Source organism: Anabrus simplex, chromosome 5 (genome assembly GCF_040414725.1).
Source record: "Anabrus simplex isolate iqAnaSimp1 chromosome 5, ASM4041472v1, whole genome shotgun sequence".
Classification (NCBI taxonomy): Eukaryota; Metazoa; Arthropoda; class Insecta; order Orthoptera; family Tettigoniidae; genus Anabrus; species Anabrus simplex.
The window spans coordinates 410,793,107-410,806,022 of NC_090269.1; the positions used below are offsets into that span (position 1 = coordinate 410,793,107).

At 38.2% G+C, this 12,916-nt stretch overlaps 1 protein-coding gene across 1 annotated transcript in view; it reads right to left on the reverse strand.

Annotated features, from left to right (window-relative positions):
* Nucleotides 1–8,190: 8,190 nt before the first annotated feature.
* Nucleotides 8,191–12,916, reverse strand: part of LOC136875024 (hemolymph lipopolysaccharide-binding protein) — a 61,585-nt gene continuing 56,859 nt past the window's right edge. Inside the window, exon 5 of the mRNA XM_067148743.2 lies at nt 8,191–8,889. Coding sequence (XP_067004844.2) covers nt 8,738–8,889 — 152 coding nt within the window. The 3' untranslated portion in view covers nt 8,191–8,737. The remainder of the gene's footprint in view (nt 8,890–12,916) is intronic.

Here is a 12,916-nt window from a genome sequence, read left to right on the forward strand (position 1 = left end):
GGAATTATAATGGTTATTATATTTCGCGTCTTTATGTGAGCAACATTAAAAGGAAAATTAGAGTCAGTTAGCAAGTCATGTAAGATGCAGTGTAATAAATATGTTGCAGTCGTAGCCAGCATTGTAAACCAAACCTTCCAAAGTAATAATAAAATAGGGAATTATTGCAGTAATTCTATCAGTTTTCATACCAGTGTTACAAAGTTTTCCCAATACAGTGTCACAGGGGGATTGAAACTGCGTTTAATAAAGTTTACAGATTTGATTTCCGTTTTATCTTAAGTGAAAAAAATACAATCTCATCTTATGTGCTTATGACACAGCACTACCAGCTAACAAGACAATAGTTGTCGCATCTCTGAGACATAAATTGATTAAAGAAACCAGCTGTATAAGATGTGCAGTTAACGAAGCAGGAACAAAATTAGTGCATATCACTGGGATAGGTGAAACAAACACCCATGCCTTCTGAGTAGCGAATCCCTAACTTGAAAGAATTATTCATTTCCTATACCTTACTATGAAGGTAATAGAGGATAACCGGTGAGAAGTATGCATCCAAAATAAAATAATGAGTGTCCGTTAAAAGAATTACGGGTTTTAGTTTGATAATTATATGTCCATAAACATAAAAATCAGCCCGTGAGTAAGTTATATTATTAGTGCTATATATGGCCCAGGAAATTAGGTCTTAAGTAAGAAACGCTGCCGATTCTCCTTATTTTGGAGACAAGAATTACCAGGATCTCTAAAATGAAGCAAATAAATACCTGGAAACTACACAGCAGTTGGAATGCACTGAAGACGCACGGTGACTCTCATAGAACTTTTATAATCCGGAGCAGATGTCTATGATCATCTGAATATTCTATTATAAGAAATGTTGACTACACGAACACTTCATTTCATTTCACACGCATTTAGGAGGATACTTCTGCCTGGACCGAGTTTCTGCTGTGGAGACGACAAGGCGGAGTTGGAACGGGAGAAAACAATACATGAGGGAGGACAAAATAAGTGTTTTAATTAACATGGTTATACATTTTAATGTGAAACGTTCGTGGACTACAACTGTAATTAAAATTTTCCTGACAAGAAATGGTACAAATTAAGTAGCATACCAGATATTTAATACGCCTTTCCAGTATTACTCTTGTATTTGAAGTTCGAAGCAATTTATACAAACAAATCTAAATAATTATTCATGAAATTAGTGCGTTAAGGGTCTATTTCCGTTGTAATGTTGAAAATACTTCTTAGCAGAAAATGTAGGGTTCCCATTATACGAGAAACGTAAAATTAAGGAATTTTCTCAATTGTGAGTAAAGTTGAAAGGCTAAAGAGCCCGGAAAAATTTCAAATTGTGAGTCTTGAATAGCTCTATCTAAATAAAGAGACAAATTTCGATAATCACTTCAAACCTAAATGCAGTTCCGAAAAACTACCTACAATCACCTGTTTTTTTAATCCTTCCTTTTTAATTAAAATCTTAGCCAAAATTATGTTATTTGAACAATCCTTTCTGTAATGATTTCTTTTGTTCAATAACCCCTGGCATTTTTTGATTGTTTGAAAAATGTCCACACCGAATGTAGTTATAAGGGCTTAAGTGAAACTCTGCATTGATTCAGATTAGCGCTCGTGGTGGTGCTTAAGTGAAACATTTGGCTCGTATTAGCGCTCATAGAGATAGATAAAAGGCAAACTGCTAATATAATCGACCAGATAACGATGATTAAGAAAAAGATTTTTAATTTTTGGAAACAAATAAGTAATTTTATCTCATAATTTATTATATTTGCCTAAAATTCGTAGCACATATCTGGAGTATGTTTTCAATATTGAGTTGCTTGGCTATAGGCTAGAACTGTGGATTTTTTGCTCGAGTTGAAAGATGTGAGCCTAAAGTTTAAAAACGTTTACGTCGCATAAATTGCATACACGGTTTTATCCGTTATCAATAATTGAAATATGAATTCTGTGGAAGGAAATAAACTGAAGAGAATCTTTCCAGCTCATTCCGTTTTTTTTAAGCAATATTCCTTCTTCAAAGTAGGAGACGTTTCCTTCTACATCTTCTGAGTAGAATTAACAGGGAAAGATTATTCTCCGCCTTAGTCCAAAAGACACATCACCACACCACCGCATATTGGCCCTTACGAACTAATAGTAGTTGTATTCACACATCAGTGTTCTGGGAAGTTTCTCGATTGCTTTACATTAAGAGGAGACAATATTTTACTGCCTCCGTTGATTAACTATATCCCTATTGAAACCAAATTTTAACAGACTGTTAATTTAGACAAAATAAAGGAATATTGTATTCAAAACTTAAGTAAAATTGACCACTTATTTTTGTAGGTACGGCAGTTTCTTGAAAATGAAAGAACACACTGTCTATTTTAAGTCATTAGACCGGATCAGAAATAGAATGAAGGCCTCTCCCCAACCCGTATCTAGCGGCGAGGACAGGAATTGTGACGGCTGCCGAAACCTGCCACACTTCTCTGGGGAACGTTGCCGCAATGAAAGACACAGGGAAATCCTCAGTACCCAGAGAGAAATCTGTTCTGCCTCCACTTTGTCCATCACAAAACTCGCATGGAATGACGGGGATATAAACCCCGGAATCCAGCGGTGAGAGGCCAGGGTGCTGCCGCCTGTGCCGTGGAGATTCAATTTTTTCACGATAATGTATTCAATATTTTATTGAAATTGAGCAGTTATTTTCATAATTACGACAGTTTATCCCAAAAAAAGTGTTCTTCTAAATGATCCGCACTAACCAGCGATTTTGTTTCCTGGCTTCAAATGTGCTTGCTATGCCTAAGATGAACAAGGAAATAATTTGCATTATGCTTTTACTAAATTACATATTATATTTTAACAGTATTTCTGTCAATAAGAAGCATGACATCTTAAAATCGGTTGACTTTTCCATTCGTTAACTCATTGTACTTTTGAAAGAATACACAAATCCAAGAATTGACTCAGAAAATATGAACCATCTGCAGCTGCTGTTTCACATAGAATTTGAAGTGAAGTAAGGAAAATCTCCATTTTCAGGAAACTTTTGAATTCAAATTGAATTGAATTTTCAGAAACAATGAATGTTTGCGTGGGTCTGTTCAGTTAAAGGGGCGCAAACATGTAATATTGTAATGTGTTGGCACGGTAGATAAATAAGCGCAGAAACTGGTAGCTTTAAACCTGTAATGTTTATTACCTAGTTACTTGATCTGCAAATTAACACACACATAGGTACACCGAAATCACACTTACACTGACAGTACATTACAAACAATTATACAGTTCATTTTCTCTCCCTTATTCTCGCTGTACATTCATACTAATTCGCTCAGTCTACGTTCACTGCCACTATAGTCTCAACCAGTCGCACGGTTACTTCGTTGACGCTGTCACATTTCACAGACTGCACATGTCAGTCTCACAGTCCAGGATGACCTTCGCTGTCCACTCACTCTGGTAGAACTCCGTTCACATGACAGAAACTGCAGAACGGTCTGACCAATGTACGAGGGCCCTCTCCCGTCAGGTTGGCTGTGCAAGGAACAGTCAGGCTCGAACGTGGTGACTTTACACGCGGCGGGGCAGCTCTCATTCTAGTCTTGCTTCACAACATTTTAAACAATATATTCAGTCCTTGAAAGGGAATTTCGCTCTTACTCTTCTGGGTAGAATTAACAGGGAAAATTTATTCTCCGCCTTAGTCAAACAGACACATCAACACACCTCCGCATATGGACCTTACATATCAATGTTCTGAAGAATTCCCTGAGTGCTCTGCATTAAGAAGAGTGAATATTTTACTGTCTGTATTGGCTAACTTTATGGTGATTTCAACCAAATTTCAGACACTGTTAATTTGGACAAAATGAAGGAATACTGTATTGAAAATTCGATTGAAAATGAAAAGTTATTTTTGTAATTATTGCAATTTCTTCCCAATATTGAACAGTATTTAAAATTTAATTTAAATTGAGAAGTTATTTTCGTATATACGGCAGTTTCTTCAAAAACAGTGCTTTTCTAAATGATCCGCACCCCCGCACGCCCCCTCCCCCGCCCACAGACTGCAAACATCAGTCATGCAGTCCAGGAAGATATTCGCTGTCAGCACACTCCGACAGAACTCCGTTCACAGCCCCATGCCGATATCCATTGTTCTCTCCCACTCCGCTACGTTAAGCTACACAGTGGCTGGCCCAAGGGATCCGCTCACGAAAACAGGGATATTGAATGAGTCCTCAATTGTACAAGCAAACACTCCAACAGAAAGGTTCACTCAGTTCAGACTATAACTCTACTAGATTTATTAGCTCACAATGCCAACTGAACTCTCAGCTCACTACTGGCAACTGAGCCGAACTCACTCGAACTGAACCCGTGTCTGTAGCCCTCTTTGCTCTCCACCACACACTGGCTGAGCTCAAACTAACTACCGCCGCAGGTCGCGCCTGACTATTATACACCTTCGAGATACATCGATCACTCGAAACCGTAGAAACCTCTGGTTATGGAAAGCTCTTAGTCCGCGAGTATTGTCGTTTCCACACCCCACCTGTGACGTTGCGGTCAATGACGGTAACCTGGAAGTTTATCGAAAATTTCCTTTGGTAATTTATTTCAATCCCTTACTCCTCGTCCCATAAAGGAATATTCGCCTCGATTTCGCAGCTAGAATTTCATCTTTATCTTGATATTATGATCTATCTTAATTTTCAAAGCTCTGCTCAACCTTATTCTTCTATTAATGTCGTTCCACGCTATCTCTCCACTGACAGCACCACATATACGATCATCTCTCTCCTTACTCCCAAGTCTTTCCTGCCCAAAGTTTTCAATATTTTCATAAGACCTCTCCTTTGTTTTAAATCACTCAGAACAAATAGTGCTGCTTTCCTTTGGACCTTTTCCAGTTCTCGTATCAAGTAGTCTTGGTGTGTGTCCAATCCACTGCGACAACACCCTAATAATATTCGAATACCTTCGATACAAGATTTTTCCAAATCGGAACCGTAGCTTAGTGGGATAATTATCAGAATGTAGGACGGACCGTAGTAGGATCAGTGGTTGGAGTCCCACATTCATTAAATCATTTTCTTCAACATTGAGCTTCAAATTTCAAACACAGTCCAGTTCTTTCCATATTTGACTGTTACAACACTGGTATGTTACATACGTTCATTATAGGATGTAGGAAACCTCTATAACAGGCCGACATACATCAAACGCGCGCGACACGCAAAAGTCCACATGTCTGTAGGCTGTCAGCTTCATGGGAATAAACAAGTGATATTGCTCTACTCGCTGCCTGTTTTTAAGATATATTTACGTCTTTTTTATTGCATTCATGTTTTTGTGAGTAGAATATTTTCAGAAACTCCACTAACTAGAGTTTGGATTCGAATGAACGAGTTGACGATGCAGGAGAATGTAACAATCCCATTGTCTTGTGAGACAGGCGACTAAGAGAGTTCGAATGCATTCTGTACTCGCAGAATTTACTGAAATCCAAGTTACAACTGCGAATATAAAGGTATCTCATTTGAGACATGAAAGTGAAAATAATTGTATTACCGTGCTCGATAGCTGCAGTCGCTTAAGTGCGACCAGTATCCAGTATTCGGGAGATAGTAGGTTCGAACCCCACTGTCGGCAGCCCTGAAAATGGTTTTCAGTGGTTTCCCATTTTCACACCAGGCAAATGCTGGGGCTGTACCTTAATTAAGGCCACGGCCGCTTCCTTCCCACTCCTAGCCCTTTCCTGTCCTATCGTCGCCGTAAGACCTATCTGTGTCGGTGCGACGTAAAACAACTAGCAAAAAAAATGTATTATATGTTTTTCACAGAAATAACTTACACCTTTAATAATAAGATAAAATTTTGGAATTCTCAAATTTACGTACACGAAATAATGGTCTCAAATCATTGTAAGAAAAATTACTTGTATAACTTATATGCTAAAACTGCAGGTAAATCTATTGTTTTGTGGCCAGGGTCAAGTCATCACATAGCAGAACTTGCAGGATATTTTTCTGAAAGATCAGAGATGTACACATTAAACAATAGTGGCCACACGACATAAGATTTTTAGGAAAAGTTAAGACATCTTTACTAAGGACTTATCCACCCTGGCAGAAAAATTCAGGTAATGAAGACTCACACCCAGAACAGCCAAGATGGAGGTTTCTTGTTTCCATTTAAGTAACCGGCTTGCTAATTTTAAATTAAATATTACCTTATCCAATCGAGTACATAATCACAATAGATGACCAAAATATTTCGGTTTTACCTAGGACGGCACATTATCATTCAAGCGACATTTTTTGAATTTGTCGAAGAAACTGAAAACTCGAAACAATATGATTGCTATTTGCTTTACGTCACACCGAAACAGATATGTCTAATGGCGACGATGGGATAGGAAAGGCCTAGGAATGGGAAGGAGGCGGCCGATCTTCAGGGCTGCCGACAGTGGGGTTCGAATCCACTCTCTGCCGATTACTGGATATTGGCCGCACTTAAGCGACTGCAGCTATCGAGCTCGGTGAAACAATATTGTTAAGCAACTAACTCGCAAACATCCTACGCTCTTGAGCCTTAGCACTGGTTTTCTCTACTGCTGATTATTGTGTTCCAGTGTGGCTTAATAGCTCCGTATACGAAGTATATTGACCCAGAATTGAATAACAGCATGCGTATTATATCTGGCAGCATCAGATAAACTCCAGTCCACTGGCTCCCACTGTTGTCTGGAATAATGCCACCTGAGTTACGAACATCTAGTGCTTTTCTTGGAAAGTACAAAGAGATCTGCAAGAACCTTTTGCTATCTGTTCAAAATTAGGCCTGCATACCAGCTCTTAGTCTCCAAAGATTCAAATGCTGTGATGTTGCTCTGAAGACATTCGCCAATCAATGCTTTGGAGGAGTGGAAGAGCCACTGGAATAACTCTACTGAATTGCCCCTGCATAAAACCTTCAGAGGCGAAAAATTGCTAAAGGATACCAACTGCCGCGTGAAAGGCTCAGGACAGATCATGGAAGGAACAGGGATTTTCACTACAAGCGGAACTTGTACCATCTCCAGAATGTGATTTTGGAGCCTCTCGCCAGACCATTCCTCGCATTAAAAGCCAATATAAAATTCGGGCTATCCAGCTAGAGTGGAAGACTTCATATCACAAACAGCGGAATATAAATGATATGAGTAAAGAAGTGGAATCGGGCATAAGACCTTTTGCGAACGATGTTATGGTATTCTGTATAAAGTAATAAATAAGTTACACGATTGTGAGTAACAGCAGAATGACCTCGGCAATATTGCGAGATGGACAGTAGGCAATGGTATGATGATAAGCGGGGTTAAAAGTCTGCTTTTGAGTTTCACAAATCTCAGCTTTAATTACCGCGTTGATAGGGTGAAAGTTCCTTTCGGGGAACATTGTAAGTATCTACGGGTTAAAATAACGAAAGATATTAATTGGGGTAATCACATAAATGGGGTGTAAATAAAATACACAGATCTGTGCACATGGTTAGGAGGGTGCTTAATGGCTGTAGTAAGGATACAAAAAAGAGGGCATATAAGTCCCTAGTAAGAGCAGAAATAGAGTAGGGTTCCAATGTATTGGACCCTCATCAGAATTACTTGACTCAAGAACTGGAAAAAGTTAAAGAAAATCAGCTCGATTCGTTCTGGGTGATTTCCGACAAAAGACTGACGTTACAAAAATGTTGCTAAGTTTGGGCCGAGATGACTTGGGAAAACGGAGACGATCTGCTCGACTAAGTGGTACCGTATGTTCCGAGCTGTCAGTGGAGAGATGGTGTTGAATGATATTAGTAAACGAATAAGTTTAAGTGGTGTCTCTAAAAGTTGGAAAGTTCACAATATGAAGATAAACATGTGTTTCAAAGGGAAAAATTGGAGCAAATATTCATTTATAGGAAATGGAGTTAGGGATTGGAATAATTTAGCAAGGAAAAATCAGATAGGGAATCTGCCACTTGGGCGACTGCCCTAAATGCAGATGGACGGACGGACGGAGGGAGGGAGGGATGTATGGATGTATGTATGGATGGATGGATGGATGGATGGATGGATGGATGGACGACAGTGGATTCAAAATTTGGACATTCAGATATGATAAAGGGTAACACTAATCTCTGAAGTGAATCAATGTTTCTTTGTTATTGTGTATACATTTTATATTATGTACATAATATAGGTAAACCTCAAAAATTTCTTCTGTATGTTAGGAATAAATACAAATATAAATTAGTAAATTAATTAGTTAATTTAAATAATCTATCAATGAACGTATGGCACTGAACTGCACTCCCGGCAATTCTGGCCATTTCGTATCTGTGACCTCATGCTCGAGCGACATCACTCGAGTTGCAGCAAAAAGTAATTCCTGTTGAATTTTGTCGAGTTAAACGAGTTGAAATATTCGACTTACCGCATTGCAGTGTTGTGAGGTCTGAGGTCAATAAACAAAAATAGCAGGCATCACTACCTCCTTAAATGAGATTTTATTTAGCATTCATTTTGTATTATTCACTTAACTACAGCTCCCCAATTTTTTCAGATGGCGTGTGACCAGCTTGTTTTTATAAAAGTTAATTACAAGGAGCAGCTGGTTCACTTATTACTCCACAGGTATAACATGTAGCAATCACATTGTACACACAGTTATGATAAAGTTGTTTACTGCTCGCAGATAAAGACTAATTTTGCATTGTTTACGACGTCGTGAAGAAGACCGTCCTTTTGTGCTGCGATGTAGTTTTGTTCGGACTTTCTGTCATTAGGTTGACCAGATTCCCAACGTGAATAGCCCGTTCTATCCAGCGGCTCACCTGGAAACAGGAAACACAAATATGTCACAGAAAAAAATGTTGCTCTATCAATATAATTGACGGATAATAATTGACAACAAATTACATCCTAAAAGTCCGTGATAATCAATCAAAGCTTATAATATGTTAAAAAATTCTGCCTGTTAAAAATTGAGGAATGCTTTGGGATTAGGGCTATTGGTGTTCATATGTTCCATGATATCTCGAAAATAATAAATTGAAAGGGCCAGCATGTTCAAAATTTTGTAAGAAACAGTACACTCCACCGCAGTCTGATGAAGGACATGTAAGATCTAGGAGATATTAGTTTTGCCGTGGTACATATGGGTAGTATTCAGGTACCGGTCATCGGTGGTCGATATTTTCGTGTTACAAGAGACCTAATATTATACCCCGTTTAATTAACGTAATTTTTTTTGTATTTCAGCTGCATGATGTACCACAGGAACTTGAAAAAACGGTTAAACAGGTTTCTTCCACTAAAGCAGGAACATATGTCCTATAAACATAGTCGTATGAATGCTTCCTTTCTGAGCTATTAATATTATTTGGTTATTATTATTATTACTATTATTATTATTGTTATTATTATTATTGTTATTATTATTATTATTATTATTATTATTATTATTATTATTATTATTATTATTATTATTATTATTATGTAAATTATTCTAACTTCGTCTGAACAGAAGTCCTCGTTTCCTGACCACCTTGTTTCACATATTCGTAAAATATAAATTCCTAAAATAAAATTCCTAAAATATGTGAAACAAGGTGGTCAGGAAACGGGGACTTCTGTTCAGACGAATTTAGAATAATTTACAGTGGAAGTGAAAAGTCGGGAATGAATGGAGTGGCTATTATCTTGCGAAGAAAATTGTCCAGTCACGTGATTAACACGTATCATGAAAGTGAAAGCCACTCCAGTTGATCTAGTGATCATTTAGGTATACTGCCCAACTTCTAACAGTTCCGATGAAGAGGTAGAGATAATCTACGAGCAAATGGAAAGCTTGTTGGAACTCATAGGAAATCACGATAATGAGATCATAATGGGCGATATCAATGCCTCTGTTGGTCCACATAGCAACTTGAAATATGCTGGTAAATTCGGACTAGGGAACATGAACAAAAGAGGTCGGAGACTTTTAGAATTTTGTGAACAGCATGATATGGTTATAACAAACACATTCTTTGAAGTACCTGTCCGAAGAAGATACACATGGAAAGCACCTGGAGATAATGTACGATATCGGACTGATTATATATTAGCCGGACAGCGATATCGAAACCAGATTAAATCCAGCCACAGCTATCCAGGACCTGATGTGGACAGCGACCACAATCTTGTATTAGCCAAGTGTGACATTAAGGTAAAGAAGAATATGAAATTGACCCAGCACAAATGGGACGCACAAAGTTTAAAGAACACTGGCATACAAAAGGCATAGAAAATGAAAACTAATAAGTTAGCAGAGACTTTTCATGACAGTACAAAATGGGAGGAAATAAGGAATGGTAAAACTGAAACTGCTGAGGAAGTGCTGGGAAGAAGACAGTTACAGCCGAGGAAGCCATGGATGACTGATGAAATCATAAACATTATTCGCGAGAGGAATAAGGAGAGGAGAGTAGGGAATAAAGAACGGTACAAAGAAATTAGAAATCAGATTACAACAAAGTGTCGCGAAGCAAAGGAGAACTGGATGAAGGAGACAAGCGAGGTTATAGAAAAGATATGATCAGAGGACAGGTGGAAAAGGCATATTTCAGTATCAGAACCCTACAACACAAGCCAAAAACCAGAATCTACATAGTCAGAGATAAAATGGGAAACCTCCTGTTCAACACCGAAGAAATCTGTGAACGTTGGAAAGAATACATTGAAGACCTGTGCCAAGGAAACGATGTAAATAATACAATCAGCTACATTGAAAAATAACACGAGATAGACGAATGCAGAAAGGGTCCCTCAATCACATCTTCAGAGTTTAACACAGCACTACACAGTCTCCAGGAAAAGAAAGCACCCGGTCCAGATAACATTCCAGCAGAACTTCTGAAACACATGGTTGACGATATGAAACGTTACCTTTTTCAGCTGGTGTCACATTGCTATGAGAATGGCGTAGTTGCACCTGACTTTAGTAAAACAGAACTGTTGCAATACCAAAAAAGAGGAATGCCACGGAATGTTCAGAATATCGATCTGTCACTCTCCTTTTTCATGCTTCAAAAATACTGCTCAACAACATCAAGAATAGAATTAAAGGGAAGTTAGAACACTATATCGATAATGACCAGTTTGGATTTCGATCAGGGAGGGGTACTAGGGAAGCAATTCTGGCATTACGTTTAATTTTGGAGAGAATAATTGAGAAGAATAGGAAAGTATACGTGACCTTTGTCGACTTAGAGAAAGATTTTGATCGTTTAGACTGGGAACAACTTTTCCTCACCATAAAAAAAGCAGGAATTGATTGGAAGGTTAGACGCCTCATACTAAATTTATACAGAATGCAGAACACTGATTTAGAAATCAATGGGACAAAGAAAAATGCCAAAATAAGAAGAGGAGTTAGGCAACGATGTCCACTGTCTCCTTATCTCTTCAATAGGTTCATCGAAGAAGCGATCGCAGTCATGAAGGAGAAAACAACGGGGATCAAAATTAATAGCAAACAAGTACACTCTATATGATTTGCCGATGATATTGCCATACTAGCAGGAACAGGTAAAAGTATGCAGAGAATGATCAACATATTAGCAGAAACTTTAGTCAAATGGAACCTCAAAATTAATACAAGGAAAACAAAAACCATGACAATATATAAAGACAAGAAAACACCTGTAACACACTTAAAAATTGGCCCTGATAAAATAGAACAAGTGAAACAGTTTTGCTACCTATGAACCCTGATCACGAGTGATAATCGGAGCATATCAGAAGTCACGAAGAGGATAGCCATGGCAAAGAGAACATTCCAAGATACAAAGCATCTGCTGGCCAACAAACATATAGATATTCAAACTTGGAAGGCCTTTGCAAAAACCTTTGTATGGAGCGTGCTTCTGTATGGTTGCGAAAGCTGGACATTAGGAATGCAAGAAAAGAAAAAACTAGAGTCAGTTGAAATGTGGATCTGGAGAAGAATGCAGAGGATAAGTTGGACGGAAATGAAGAGCAATACCGAAGTCCTCAGAGAGATAAGAGAAGAACGGAATCTGATAACCGAAATTGAAAAACGGAAAATAAAATTTATTGGTCACATTCTGCTTCATGAGGAGTTCCTTTGTAATATCATTGAAGGAACAGTTGCTGGAAAAAGAGGAAGAGGACGACCCAGAGTGTCGTACTTCAAGAACCTGCTTCTGAGGATGAAGTGCAAGACCTACGCTGAGTTGAAAAGACTGGCTCAAGATAGAAAACTGTGGCTGCAGCGACAAGGTTTAGCCTTTAGATTATTATTATTATTATTATTATTATTATTATTATTATTATTATTATTATTATTATTATTATTATTACAATTTGCTTTACCTCGCTCCGACACAGATAGGTCTTACGGCGACGGTGCTATTGGAAAGGGCTATGAGCGGGATGGAAGAAATGGTGGTCATAGTTAAGGAAACTACGGAAAACTATCTTCAGGGCTGCCGACAGTGGGGTTCAAACCCACTGTCGCTCTAATCGAAGCTCACAGCTGAGTGACCCTGAACACACGGCCAAATCGCTCGCTAATTATTATTATTATTATTATTATTATTATTATTATTATTATTATTATTATTATTATTATTATTATTCCTTCACTAAGGAGCCGATTGACACTGTCATGTATCTAATTAAGTCACATTCAAGGGTAATGGTTACGACGATGGGCAGTTTCATAGGGCCCTACATCCCAGAGGTACGACTAAGCAAAACTCACAAAATGAATAAGTGAGGTTAACTGCCTCCCTTTCTTTCATCCACATTACCGCAGATAGAGTTGCCAAGCACAATATAAAATCCGTGTTTGGC